Here is a 14,980-nt window from a genome sequence, read left to right on the forward strand (position 1 = left end):
TGTCAGCATCTAAACATGTGAGTGTGATCCACGTGTGAGATTTCTTGTTTTGTTCTCTAGTACTTACTACGTGCTTGCATTTGGGCTTGCTTCTGCATCTCTGTCTTTGCAGCACATCAAGCCATGTGGTGATAGTTGACTGTGATGGGGAGCCATCTTCTTCCTTTATCCCCTTACTCTGGTTCTTGCTCCAATTTCCAGCACACCTTGACATCTACACCCTATGCTCAACAGGGTTTAGTATCTGCAATACTTCTTTTATATCCTGTATTTCTATTAGCAAATAAGTTTTCTTTTAGTTAACTAGACCTACAAGGTTTTGAACCGGTGACTTTCACATAAGGAGTTCCTCAACAGTACACTCTATCACCAAATATTCAACACCGCTTGGGCTGTTAACAAATTAGTTATCTCTTCTCACGCTTTTAGTAGAGTAGTGTTTGGCATTGCTTTCACACTCCCACTATGTACTTATGATAGCTGTAGTTTGGAGTCCCATTGACTAATTTTGTGGTCATGCATTGGACATTAATCAAATAATCTTATCTTATCTTATTACATAAATTGCGTAAGTTATATGTCCTTTTTATATTCTTTTTGTGTTAGTTGTTTAATACTGGTCTCCATGTAATCCTGCCAAGTGATTGGAATTAACTGTACTTGAAGCATTATGCAACATCAATTTTGATTGCTTGAAGTTTATATGCTCACATGGCTCGTCTATCTAAAGAATGGACTGCCAAAATTCAACTTATTGCATTTTTTTTCCTTTCCTTTCATTCCTTTGTTTTGATTGTTATTGTGCCTGTTGAATTGCAATTTGACTCTACAGAAAATGGGAATGTTGAAAGAATCTCTCAGGGATTGCAGTCGTGCTATTAAGCTCCATCCATCATACTCAAAGGTAATGCTATTAACAGTTACAACGTTTCTTGTGAATATCTTAAATATAGCTATAATATGAAATCTTTCTGTTTGTGAGATGCATCATGTTGTTTAGGAAGGCACAACGTTCAAGATGCCATATTATTAAATAGATTGGCATCAAACTCAGATACATTATGAAAAATATTGAAATATTGATTATTACTGTGTCCATATCCAACTTTAGTCATCATACTCCGATACATCATTTCTATGCAATGTTTTGGGCCTTGGCTTGCCTATTGTTTTCTTGTATTTTATTTTAGACCACTGACATTCTCAGTTTCTACCCATAACCTTTATTTCTTCTTTTTCTACATTGCTGTTATCGCTACTTTGTTACCTAACACGCTAAATTAAATAAATTTGGGAAAATAAAATCACTTTGCTGAGAGAATAAGCTTTGTTGGGGATGGGCCATGTTGCCTCAAAATCTAGCAGGTCTTGTGAGAAGGCTCACAAGACGAGAGCCAGACCAAGGGACAACACTTGAGGTGGAGGCCCACTGTGACCACAATACACCACCTCTTACTCCTTAGTAGACTTTCACCACAAGGAAGGCTCCCTGGTATTGTTCACATAATAGGTATTCTATGTCTATGGCTCAGAGGTAACAAAGGGATAAGCTCAAGAAGGGAACTCAAACTGATGACAAGGCTCAATCCAACAAAGACATGGAAAGGTGTGCACTTCAAGAAGCTTATCAAAGGCACTTATTACCTAGGGTTTGAATGAATAATCAGGGATAATGGCTTGCCAAGGTGCATAAGACCAAGAAAATGCTTGTTAAGGATTGATATGATCAACAATGGTAACGAAAATTCTTCAAGAAGCCCTAAGTTGAAGCCTAGTGTTAGTTTAGGGTTTTCCTAGAGCAAAATTACCTTGGGGCTTGTGACATCACCCCTGAGGCAAAATTTACCATGGAAGGGGCTAGATTTTGATGCAATAAGGCTCAGTGCACGTATATGACTTGACAACAAGCCAACACACTTCTCCTAGTTGAATTCGATCCTATGCCCTAGCTTAATGGCTTTCCTTGAAGGGCTGAAAATGTAGAAGGGAGAGATAAAATAGGTTTGAAAGGTTTTCAATGATGCGTGATCACCTATGTGGATGCCAATGCTTGATCCTTAGGTGATGGACTCTAAGGGAAACCTACTTATGGAGATATCAAACCCTAGTATGGAGTAAGGGAAAGAAAAACCCTAACTATCACTTTATGAGGGGATAAAATCATGAGGGAGCTTTCTTGAAGATCCTCAAGGGATGCCATACATTCTTTATTTAAAACATGCAATACTTTACCAAGATTCCATTAAAACATACTCAATTTAACAAGAGCATAGAAACCCTAGCAACAAACATTCCATGCATTAACGATTAAAAAGATAATCAACAATAACAATATTCACAAGATATCCATGAACAAGTCCTTTATTATCCCAAAGTGACGTCTCCACAACAAGAGCTGGTCTCCAAGAGCAAAGTTATTCACAATAGACCACATCTCCACAAGAATACAAATCACAACAACTAGGCCAAAATCCTCTAGGGAGGTCAAAATAATCCACAAGTGATGATGAGAAACAAATGTGAGGCGATCTATATTTATATGAGGTCTACCTCAATTAATTTTAGCCTAAGAAGCCCCTAAAACAAGTTTGACAAGCAATCCATGGGTGACAAGCCATAAATTCTCACACATGTGAGCCATAAGCCTCATAAATGTTGACATGATGCTCTTTGTGGGCTCCAAACGTCATGTCGTGGTAAGATGAAGGCTGGAAGTGTGTCTATTTGCCATGATCATTTGTCTTTTGAGGAGTGTACTTCAAATCTACTTCAAATCATCCCCAAGGGTCCTAAATACAACTGGGGTGTCACCATGTCATCTCCATGGGTCTCCAATGGTCAACACAAAGCCTCCTCTCTCCAACGTTAGGGCTCCATCAGGTGCAACAAGGCATCCCTAGTCATCTAATGAAGACCATCCTCATCTGGGTCTTGAATCATAGCCTACACATCAGGTAGTGTCAAGGCCAACTTGGGGGCATGCTGGGTCAAGTGGTGCAATCATCAAGAATCCTTTGTTCTGGGTCAAATAAGTTTAGTGTCTTGGGTTTTTGGGGTGCCCTCGGACATGTATCATCTGCTCAATTTATCATAATGCCTAACGCTCTGCTACAAGTGGGAAATTTTGCATTTGCTGAGTCATCAACCTCTCTAAAAGGCCTCGGTACCTATGGAGTGAGTGCCCTCAAGGCCTAGGCTGCTACAGACCACCTGACAAAACCAATTTAAACTCTAGTGAAAGCAACCATTCATCATAGAATTGTTAGTTCTTAGTAGCATTAGATAGGTGTTCTAGTCTCGATTTGTGTCTAAGAGACTAAGGAACATGAGATTTCCCCCAGAAAAGGTTTCGCTAGATAAGCTTGCGAAATGCTTTAATTAAATTAATTAGCCATCATTTAAATTTTTTCTAACTCTAATTGGTTAACTAATGAGAATTAATTAAGGAAGATCGAGAATGCTCTAGAGACTCACATGGATTGAGTTTAAGATGATCTTAGTCATCGCTAAGGATTTAATCATGGCCATTGAAGCTCCAACGAGAGATTATAAGAGCAAGTCGATGGAATGGAGAGAGACACAAGAGGGGAGCGAGTTCCTTGGTAGATTGAGCTATCTAGTTGCAGAGATTCAACAAGGAAGTGAGTGCGAGCCAGTGAAAGAGAGCATCAATGATTGAGGGAGCAACAGAGAGAATTCCAGAGGAGTTTCCCTGGAGTATTGCAGTGTTGGAGAGGCAGAAAGAGGGAGGCCGAAATTATTTTGCAGAGAGGCCGAATAGCTAGTGCGAGCAATGATCCAAACCCAGTGCGAGTGTTGGAAAGGGAGTCGTTTCAGTTGCGGGAGGTCGAGAGATCACCCAAAATGTAGAGTGAGTCATCTCCAAAGGCAAAGGGAGGCTGGACAGCTCAATTGGAGTCGAATTGCAGGAAATACGAATTTCCCAGGCCAATAGTGCGAGTTCCAGGTAGGCCGTGTTGTTAGGGAGAGAGAACGAGCTGGCTAGAGGGAGGCCGAGTTTGTCTGTAGAGGGAGAATTTTTCTCCATATTATTTTTGCCAGATTATTTTTGGAGGATCGCTAGTTTGACATCTAGATTACTGTACTAAGATTTTTACTGTTGCATAATGATAAAATAAACCCTCTTTTGCTGCATTGGTTTTCCCTTAGGGGTTTTTCAGGGACTTTTCAGTCCAAAAATATTGGTGTCATTTTTATGTGTGTGCATCTATTTCTCAGTCCCTGATTTTACTTTCGCAACATATTTTTTTTGTGAAGAATTGCAGTGTGATTTATTTGTTATTGGCTGTAAAATAAATAAACTGCTAACCAATTAGAAGAATAAACTCCAGTTACTGTAATTTAAGGCATTTTCACATGGTATCAGAGCATTGAAGATCGAATCTAAGGCTTAGAAGTGAGAGGAGAAAAATTTTGCAACTTGAGAGGGAGATCTAGGCACAATTTCTCTAGATCTGTGCGGGCCAACCAGGGATGCGAATTGCAAAAGCAGTAGGGTTTGATTTCTAGTTCCAAGTGGAGGAAAGTTCAAATAACCATAGTAGCAAAATTTGTAGGTAGTGAATTTGTGAAAATTTAAAAGTCTAATTGCAACAACTGGAAATTTATTCTTCTAACTATAAATTAATTATGCAGTTTATTTGCTATGGCAAATATCAAATAAATTACACTGCAATTTTTCACCATAAAAATGCTGCGGAAAATGAAATGCTAGAAATTGAGAAAATGCTAGCATACACAAAAATGACAATTATTTTTGGACAATTGTCCCTAGAAAAAACCAATGTGGGAAAACCGTGCAATAGCCGAGGGTTTTTATTATTATGCAGCAGTAAAATTCTGAGTACAACTAGATGCCTAAACTGGCAATCCTCTACAACATAAACTTGCCACAAAATTAGTGAGACAAATATTGCCTCACTCGACACTGATCCTAGCTCCTAAACTGACTCAAAATGGGCTGCTCGAACCCCTGCGTCAGCTTCTGTGCTAATGCTATGCAGACCCTCTCATGCTGTGCCCGGAAGCTGCTCGAATCAAGTCTTCTTCCCAACTCAGCCTCTGAGAATGACTCGCTAGCTCCTCGGGAAATTCTCCCGGCCTCCAACAACTAAATCGACCCTCTGTCTAGCTAAATCGAACTCTACCTTTGAAGCTCTTGCGCAGGCCTTGTGTAGCCCCATTGAGGAAACTCGACTCTCCTGTAGCTGACTCTTTGGAACTAGAAAAATTCCTTTGGACCCACATCTCTGCTCCTCACTGTCTCTGCATCCCCTCTCTAGATCAAACTTCTATCTGCTAAATCACTGCAACTGGGGAACTCGAACTTTGCGAGGGAATTCACTCTCCAAGTGTATTCTCCATCAACCCCATCGAACTTCTCTTATAATCTCAAGTTGAGACTTCAATGACCACAATTAAATCTTAATCGATGGCTAAGATCGTCTCTAAGTCGATCCATGTGAGTTTCTAGTGAATTGTCACCTTTCTCAATTAATTCGTATTTATTAATCGATTTCCCTAAGTTAGACTTGGGTATTTTTTAATTATTGATCAATCAATTTAATTGAGCTATCTCTATGTGGAATTTCCAGAAACGATTTCTGGGTTTTGGAGATCTCCTGTGTTTTAGCCTCTCCACAAAGTTTGAGACTAGAACACGATCTGATGCTACAAAAACTAACACTTTCTATTAGCGAGAAAGGTGTACTAGTTTTCCACTGCGACAACACCTTGTCCCTACATCATCCTCCCATACACACTGCTGATGTTTGACAGCTGTAGCTGCCTGCCATTGTCCATCAATCATTGCGCTAACTATGGTTCATCTACTACTCGCTGTATCTGAACCATGCTGCATCTGTGCTACAACTGACACTACTTTGTACAACCTGTACCGCTGCCAACTCTGCATCTGCATTACAATCCAACTAACACTCTCTCTCACTGTTGTTGTTGCTTTGCAACTACTGCAATTGAGAAGTATCCAAAACACTGAATCAACTGTGATCACATGCTGCAACTGTCTCCTAAGTCTTTGACTACTACTAACCTCTGCACTGTCCACTAGGAAATTTGCATTGCTGTTGACTCTGCACTGTGCCTCTTGCACTGCTATCAACACTGCTTTGTGCTCCTCAACATTTGACTACAACTAGTCTGCAACTATCTATCTAGAACTGACTGCACCAATTGACATTGATCCTCTTGCTACTCAATACTATGGGCCCTTTTAGCAAGGGTAATGCTCCATGTGAGGAGTAAACTGCAACTGTTGCTCCTCTATGGACCTTACCCAACTTTGCGCAATTCTGGAGTCTAGAACTTGATGTCTCCCCACCTCTCTCCTGGAGGTATAGCTGCATACAAAGCGAATTGCTCCTCCAACCTGGAGGATAGTTGATCTATCTTTGCCGAAGCTGTTGCCTGCTCCTGCTTCTCTTTCTTGTCCTTCTTCCTTCGAGGACACTGAGTGCTGTAGTGGCCGAACTTACCACACCTGAAGCATTTGACCTTTGACAGGTCCTTCTTTTTCTCTCTTCCCTGCAAGCCTTGTCCCTGACTGGGACCTTTTGCCTTCCCTTTCGATTTTAGGGCCACATTTTCTTCCTCCTTCACACCCTTCGATCCTTTACTTCCGCAACATATTTTTTATTGTGAAGAATTGCAGTGTGATTTATTTGTTATTTGTCGTAAAAAAAATAAACTGCTAATTAGTTAGAAGAATAAACTCCAGGTGCTACAATTTAAGGAATTTTTAGAACACTAAGATCATATGAGCATCTAAGTGGACCAAACTTGGATGTTAAGAGCATATTAATACTTCAAACTTGGATCACCTTCAGATATCTAACTAGACCAAGTCCCTTGAAAGTGTTCCCTACGCTGATAGAGGTGTCTATAGTCAACTTTATTAGGTGTTTCCATCCCCTATGGGGACGTGTCATTTCCAAGGACAACCCCTCAATCAATAGGTGCTATTTTAAATGAGTGGCAATGGAGAGGGAAAATGCTTCGTGGCCAAGTGTTATGGTCCAAGGGATCAACTAATGGGAGTTCACATCCCGAGTGTATAGATGTAATGGAGGGAGCAATCGTAGAGGCATGAGTTACCCTGCTCGGCCTAGTTTTTCCACCCCTCTAGTGCACCTTTTACTTTTTTTTAATAATGCTTTTTATCTTGGGTGCATGGTTCAAGCGTTAGAGCATGCTCTTTATGATGCAACATTTAACTTTACCCCTTAAGATGAGATAGTTTATCAATCATCAGGGTTGGAACATGCAAGGGTTCCTTTTGATGAAATGGAGTATCAAGTGCTTAGGAATCAGGTGATGGCTAATGAGGAGAGTAGAGCTCAAGCTAGGTTTTTGCCCATGTGCTAACTTATGTCCCAACCATCTTTTGCATTTTGATTTTCTTCCTTTTCTTTCATTGTGGCCATAATATGATTTTCCATTCTTTTAGTTGCATCAACTTCTAAGACAATGTTTCTTGGCCCTACTCAAGGATGTAGATAAGTGTGTGGCGAATCCCAATGAACCATTGAAAATTTAGAACCGAAGAATGGAGATGGTATATAAGGGGTTTGTAGTGTGAGATGGAAAGTGTCAAGTATGGTGTAGGGGAACATGAAAATGCTATTTCAATCAGGGTTTTCCAAGTAGTGCCCCTTCTATAACCCTTAGGCATCAAGGGAGGTCCCACTGGAGTAGGAATAAAGATTGACTGCCCTGGTAAGGTAAGAGAACAAATTTATAGTCAAGATCGATCAATCTCCTAGATCACCTCTTTATCCATATTAAATGCCTAAAACAAACAAGTATAAGTACCCGATTGGAAAATGACCAAAGTACCTTTTGAATAACAACTCACCTTCATTCAAGGGGAAATGCCAGATGGTGAGAGGTATGTGGCTGATGAAAATGGCAGAGGCACATGGCATATCATGAGAATGTAAATATCTAGGATACCGAAAATGCTGCTCCCATCTCCCAGAAATGTCGTTGTGTTTTTCAGATCTTGAAACAAGTACGAAACTTATTTGATATGGGCTTGATACGTTTCAGTGCCGTTTCACTATTTCAGAAACGACTAGTAAAAGATCTAAATGTTTCAACGAGGTTTTTTGAAAAATTGATCTGTTTCTGGAAAAACTAGATACGTATCATGATTTCTAGAAACGGATTAGGAGAAAGTAGATACGTATCACGATTTATGGAAATGGATCACATGAAAATGACTGTCGGGAACAGATTTTAGTGTTTTCGTTTCGGTTCTTTCGCTTTTAAAGTTTTTTGGCAGGTCCTTCTTAACCTATTTCTTTTTAACGATTCAACGTTATATCATTTTGAGCCTGCGCCATCGTTGCTTGAGTTAAGGGACTGCCCACCCTCACCACCGTTTGGAGTTGGAGGAGCCAACACTGAGTAACAAGTTGACTTGGGAGTTGGGACTGTCTGTTGTCCAGTGTCTATCATCATGGTTCACCACTTGGAGTTGGAAATTCGAGAGGAGACCGACAAGAGCGGTAGAGCCTAGAGGTATTTAAACAAATATGTATTTCAAACTATTACCCTGCTAGATTCTTGATGAAACTAACCATGTGCATCATGAATTCTAATCCATGAGCCTTATTGTGATGAAATGTTCTCCAATAGGCATTTAATGGATATATGCCTTATTGAGGGTCTGGCATAATTTGCTCTTCCACTCCCACTGTTATGTTAATCCCCGAATTTCTCAGTATTGCCACAGTTCATTGTTCTAGGGATTCCACCTAGTCAAGGCAACAAAATTGATCCCACTACTTAGTCAATAATTCTTCAAACCACAGTGACAAAATCATTAAGGTATCACAAGTTTGGACAAACTACAAAATTCAAAATTTGGAACGGAATATAAGAACTTTTGAAAAAATAATATGAAGTTGAAAACTTAGAATGTGTCAAAAAATTATTTAAAATTTAGATGTCACAAACAACTATTTAAAATATTATATGCAAAGTCACAAAACCATCATCTTTGTTTGTGAAATAACTCCCACAACCAATCTCAAGACAGATTTGAACAACAACAAAAGACAAAGTTAACAAAAGTGAAAATATTGACAAACAAGCATCACGATAATCTCATATAAGAAAACAATTTGCAAACTACAATGCAAAAAGTTATTAACAATCTATAAAGACCCATGGTTTTAGAAACCTACATCTAATGACATATTAGAATGCTTGTAATTGATCTAGCTTACTTGTCTCTATTATCTAAGAAAATGAAAGAGTGATAACTGGTAGGTTATTTAACTTTTGTTTTTATTAGTTGAGGCTTATAAATTTTCTAGAATTTAGGAGTTTCAAACTTTGGCATAAGAATATAAATAGGATGGATTGTTAGCTTATAGTTTGTAATGTGTTGAAGAGCAGTTGCTCATATAAGTTTGTTTAATACTTTCTTTAATGTGTTATGATTGTTCTTCTTCAAGGCTTCTTTTGAAATACATATTTGTCAATTTTATTTTGCAGTTTCCATTTACATCATCATCATGGCAACTACAAGTTCATCCATTGGTAATGAGGAAGAAGTAATTGAATCTGCTTCTATAGTTGATCCAAAGTCACCACTTTGGAAATATGTAACTGTTGTAGGGAAGATCCAGAGAGGGGGATCATTGGTATGGATTTGCAGTGAGTGTCAAAAGGAGTTTAAGGGATCATACACCCGGGTTAAAGCACATTTACTTGTGTTAAGAGGCAATGGGATTTGAATATGCACTGGCCCACCTAAAGAGAATGGGACAAAGGGAAAAGGTTTAAGCAAGGAAAAACTTGCAAAATATCAGAAAGAACAAGACGAGGCAGATGCTAAAGCAAATGAGCCAAATCCTGCCTCTCAATTCAAACCACCAACAAGGTTCAGAGCATCTTCTTCAAAGCTGCCACTTTACTTTTATGGAATTGGTAACCCTAGTTCAAAGCGGTCTAATTTGGGACCGCTTGAAAAGATTTTTATTAATGATGCTCGAGAGAAGGCAATTGCAACTATATGTTAATGCATTTATGCAATTAGCCTTCCCTTTAACCTTGTGCAATCTCTTTATTGGGAAAAGATGATCAAAACAGTGAATGAAGCCCCAAAAGGGTACAAGAGCCTTGGATATGAGAAGGTTCACACTACATTGTTGAGTGTTGAGAAGTTAGATTTGGAGGCTAAATTAAGCTCCATTTGTAATTCATGGCACATTTTAGGGGTGTCCATCATTTTTGATGGATGGAAAGATCAAAGGAATAGGCCTTTGATTAATGTGATTGCTCAGAGCTCTAAGGGGGCAATGTTTTTCAAGGCAGTGAATTGTGAGGGGCAGTGGAAATATTCCCAATTCATTGTTGACATCTTGATTGAAGCAATTTAATTGGTGGGGCCAAAAAATGTTGTCCAAGTAATTGCTGACAATGCAACGATGTGTAGAGAAGCAGGCCTAACTATTGAAAGCAAATATCAACACATCTTTTGGACCCCTTGTGTTGTACATTCATTGAACCTCATATTGAGCAAGATGGGGAAGCAAATTGAGTTGATTCGTGTTATTTTGAAGAGGCAAACGAAATTCAAGCCTTCATCACAAATCACCACATGTCCCAAGGCATCTACAAGTAATTTGTGAAGTTAGAGCTCCTTAAGGTACCTAAACTTTAAAGTTTATTTCATAAATTCTAATTTCTATGACTCTAAATTCAAATATGTAAATTGGATTCTCAAATGTCATGATTCATGAATCATAATAGGTATTCAATCAATTATGATTTTTAATTTATTGAAACATTGGCACTTGCAGGTTGTCGAGACTCGTTTTTCTTTTCACATCATAGTGTTAACAAGGCTTATGCAGGTGAAAGAAGCATTACAATCAATGGTATGCAGTTCTCTTTGGAATCAATAGAGGCAATCCCAATCTGAAAGAGCACAAGCAGTGAAAAGGTTGGTTGTTGATGATGAATGGTGGGATAGGGTGGAGTACCTCTTGGCATTTACTAAGCCAATTGTGGATTTGCTCCGCATGTTTGACACAAATATGTCTAATTTGGGAGAGGTGTATGAGGGCATTGACTCCATGATAGAGAAGATAAGGGTGGTTATACATGCCAAGGAGAATGACCCAGATGAAGTCCTTTATAGAGAAGTAAAAGATATATTAACCAAGAGGTGGAACAAGATGACCACCTCATTGCACCTTTTGGCTTATGCAGTGAATTTAAAATATTATTCTGCATAAGTTGCTAAGTGATCCAGAAAGAACCACACCAAACAAAGACCTAGAAGTCTCACAAGGATTTAAGAAGGCTTTTAGAAAGTTATTTGTAGATCTTGAATTTGGGATTCAGATTCGTTCAGAGTTTGTTCATTTTGTGGTATCAGAGGGTTTGAGTGCTGATATTAATTCTATGCGGGACAAGACCAAATTAATTCCAATTGATTAGTGGAATTACTCTGGTCGGGAACTTCCACATATCCAAAAATTGGCCATCAAGATCTTGTCACAGGTTGCTAGTTCGTCTTCAGCAGAAGGGAACTAGAGTACATATGGCTCCATCCATTCAGTGAAGCGAAATAGATTGGGCTCCAAGAAAGCTGAGGAACTAGTGTATGTTCATTTGAACCTTTGCGTTCTGTCACACAAGAATGACGAATACAAATTTGGGCTGACCAAACTATGGGATGTGGAACCAGAGTTGCCCGACTTGGACATGACATCGAATGCCATGTCTCATATGACTTTGCTTGATGAGGAGGCACCAATAGTTGGATCTTCAAGTGGACATGGCAACAATGCTTCCACTCCTGGAGAGGACATGGATGAAGACATATTTGATGATATGTAAATGTAATTTATCATTTATGATGATGTTTTAGATTTTTGAACAATGAACATTGAATACCATAATATGCCATATGATAGTATCATAGTAGACTGCTAGTCATAGTTCATTTTGTACTTTGTACTATGTAGTGTGCATTATTAATTTTGGTGATGATGTTGTCACGTTGATTGAATTTGGAAATAGAAACTGGGAAACTTGATGATATGTTGAATCATAAATGTTATAATAATACTAATGATGATGACAATGTTTATGCTGAATTGATGATGATGATTTGTTTATGTTGAATTTATGATGATGATTATGTATTTTTAGATATAGAATCAAGATTCTAAAAGATGAATGATAATATGAAATACTTATTTTGCTATAATCTATATATATATATATACATATATATGTGTGTGTGTGCGCTGTTTCCTTGCCGTATTGTATCCAGATTTTTTGAAAATTTGCGATATCCGTTTCAAACCTCGTATTCATATCCATTCCCGTATCCATTTCAGTGCAACTTAGGTGAATATCAGGGGCTGCTGGCTGTCAAATGTAGGAGATAATTTTTCTGCTATGGGGTTACCTACTTTGGTTGGTAATAAGACAAATTAGGAAGGACCTTGAAAAAGAAAACTCTGGGTATTTTAGTGATTAATCTGTCTGGTGAAATTTGTTCAAAAAAAGGGATTTTACATTTTCTTTTTGGAAATTTCTGAATTGCTTTTGCTTGATAATGGTAAATATCAAATCTAAGTTGCAGGAAACGTTGGAGAAGGGTGCGTTTCTAGCTGGAAACGAAACGGAAACGAGGAAACTCGTACTGTACGGCCTGGAAACTTGTTTCCGACCGTACTGGCCCGTTTCTCGAGGAGGAAACATTCCTCTTCTAACTTGACTTTTTTTGTATTTTTTAAAATTTTTTCGCTTCTAATTTTTTATTGGGCGACTAAAATATCTTCTGGATGCTTCTAGATGCCTCTCAAGTTATAAAATGGAGGATTTTTTCAGTGGGGCACTCTAATGTTCAAGCCTCTGGCCCTAGTGTTGATATGTAGTTCATGGTAATGTTAAATTCTTAACTTAAATTTTTTAAAAGAATGTTCAATGAATTAATTCACATGGAGCAAACAGTTCAATGATAATACAAAGATATTTACAAGAATAGAAACATCAGGTTTCTATGTAGAATATCGAACAAACAGTTTCATCTAAGAAACTACTAAAAGAATAAGAATAGAAACATCTAAAAGACTGAGCATTACTAAATAGAGATATAGAGATATATTCTAATACCCTCCCTTAATGCTCAATCTATTTACAACACCAATAGACCCGCGAAATTTTACAAATTTATCAGGACCAAGAGGCTTGGTAAAAATATCGGCGGGCTGCTCTGTGGTGGGAACATAGTGCAACTGAACTGAGCCGTCTTCAACCAGCTGTCGAATGTAGTGGCAGTGAGTTTCCACATGCTTTGTTCGTTCATGAAAGACAGGATTCTTGGCAAGTTTGAGCACTCCCTGATTATCACAAAACAAAGAAGTAGGCCCTGTCTGAAAAACATGCATATCTGCAAGCATACGACGAAGCCAAACTGCCTCACAGGCGGCCTTAACTGCTCCCCGATACTCTGCTTCTGTTGAGGAGAGAGCCACAACCTGTTGCTTCTTACTAGTCCAAGTAACAGCTCCAGATCCTAGACTAAACACATACCCAGCTGTAGATTTACGGTCATCAACCGAACCGGCCCAGTCAGAGTCAGTGTAGCCACTGAGAATAGAAGTGGAGCTGTGAGTATATAAGAGGCCATAATCAGAAGTACCACGCACATATCGTAGCACCCGCTTTGCTGCTATCCAATGATCAGCTTTAGGAGCTGACATAAAGCGAGAAATGTAGCTTACTGCAAAACTGATGTCAGGTCTGGTAGCAGTAAGATAGATGAGACTGCCCACTAATTGCCTGAATAGAGTTTCATCCACAAGAGGAGAGGATGACTGTGCTGAAAGTTTGAGCCCTGGTTCCATAGGAGTCGTGGCCGGTTTGCAATCCTGCATTCTGAACCTTTCCACAAGATTTTTGGCATACTTGGACTGAGAAAGAAAGATCTGATTTTCAGTCTGCCACACTTCAACCCCCAGACAGTAATGAAGAAGTCCCAAGTCTGTCATCTCAAAAGTTCTGCATAGATCTTGTTTGATCCCATGGATCAAATGTGCAGAGCTGCCAGTAATGATAAGATCATCCACATAGACAACTACAAACAAGATATCATCATCAGTATGCTTGATATACAAGTTTGCATCAGATGGACTCCTCTGAAAACCTTGATTTGTCAGATACTGATCAATTTTTATGTACCAAGCCCGAGGAGCTTGTTTCAATCCATAGATTGCTTTAACTAACCGACACACTTTCTGTTCTTGACCAGCAACCTTGAATCCTGGAGGCTGCGTCATGTAGACTTCTTCTTGGAGATCACCATTTAGGAAAGCACTTTTTACATCCATCTGATGAACTTTCCAATTGAACTGAGCTGCTAGGGCAAGCACAAGCCTGATAGTACTCATCTTGGCTGTAGGAGCAAAAGTCTCCTCATAGTCGATGCCTTCCTGCTGTGAAAATCCTCGAGCCACAAGCCGAGCTTTATACTTGTCTAAGGTTCCATCAGCTTTGTATTTGACTTTATACACCCATTTGCAGCCTATGGGTTTTTTGTCTGCGGGAAGATCAGAAAGAGCCCATGTGTGATTCTTCTGAAGACTCTGAAATTCTGCTTCCATAGCCTGTTCCCACTCAGATATACCCTTAGCTTCTGAATATGTTTGAGGCTCAAAAGTACTGTGAAGGTTAGCCATAAGAGCAAAATTGACTGTAGACTGTTGTCTGTTCTTATGCCTAGAAGTTCTACCTTCAAGGAGCTCATCATCCCGGAGATCACCTATGGTTTTAGCCCACCATTTTGGCCGAAGAGAAGAAGAACCAATATCAGGATTAGAGGGACCAATATCAGGAGGAAGAGAAGCAGGCTCAAGAGCAATAGGGACAGCAGGAGGGGGATTAGCTTCTGGAGGAAGCTCAGATAGAG

At 39.1% G+C, this 14,980-nt stretch overlaps 1 protein-coding gene across 1 annotated transcript in view; it reads left to right on the forward strand.

The window, feature by feature from the left end:
- LOC149151318 (uncharacterized) overlaps positions 1-14,980 on the forward strand; it is a 423,245-nt gene that overhangs the window by 96,727 nt on the left and 311,538 nt on the right. The window contains 1 exon segment of the mRNA XM_089438966.1: positions 833-904. Coding sequence (XP_089295092.1) covers positions 833-904 — 72 coding nt within the window.

This window comes from Pinus tabuliformis, chromosome 9 (genome assembly GCF_031772625.1).
Source record: "Pinus tabuliformis cultivar Carrire ecotype Pingquan chromosome 9, CPIR1, whole genome shotgun sequence".
In the NCBI taxonomy this organism is placed as follows: domain Eukaryota; kingdom Viridiplantae; phylum Streptophyta; class Pinopsida; order Pinales; family Pinaceae; genus Pinus; species Pinus tabuliformis.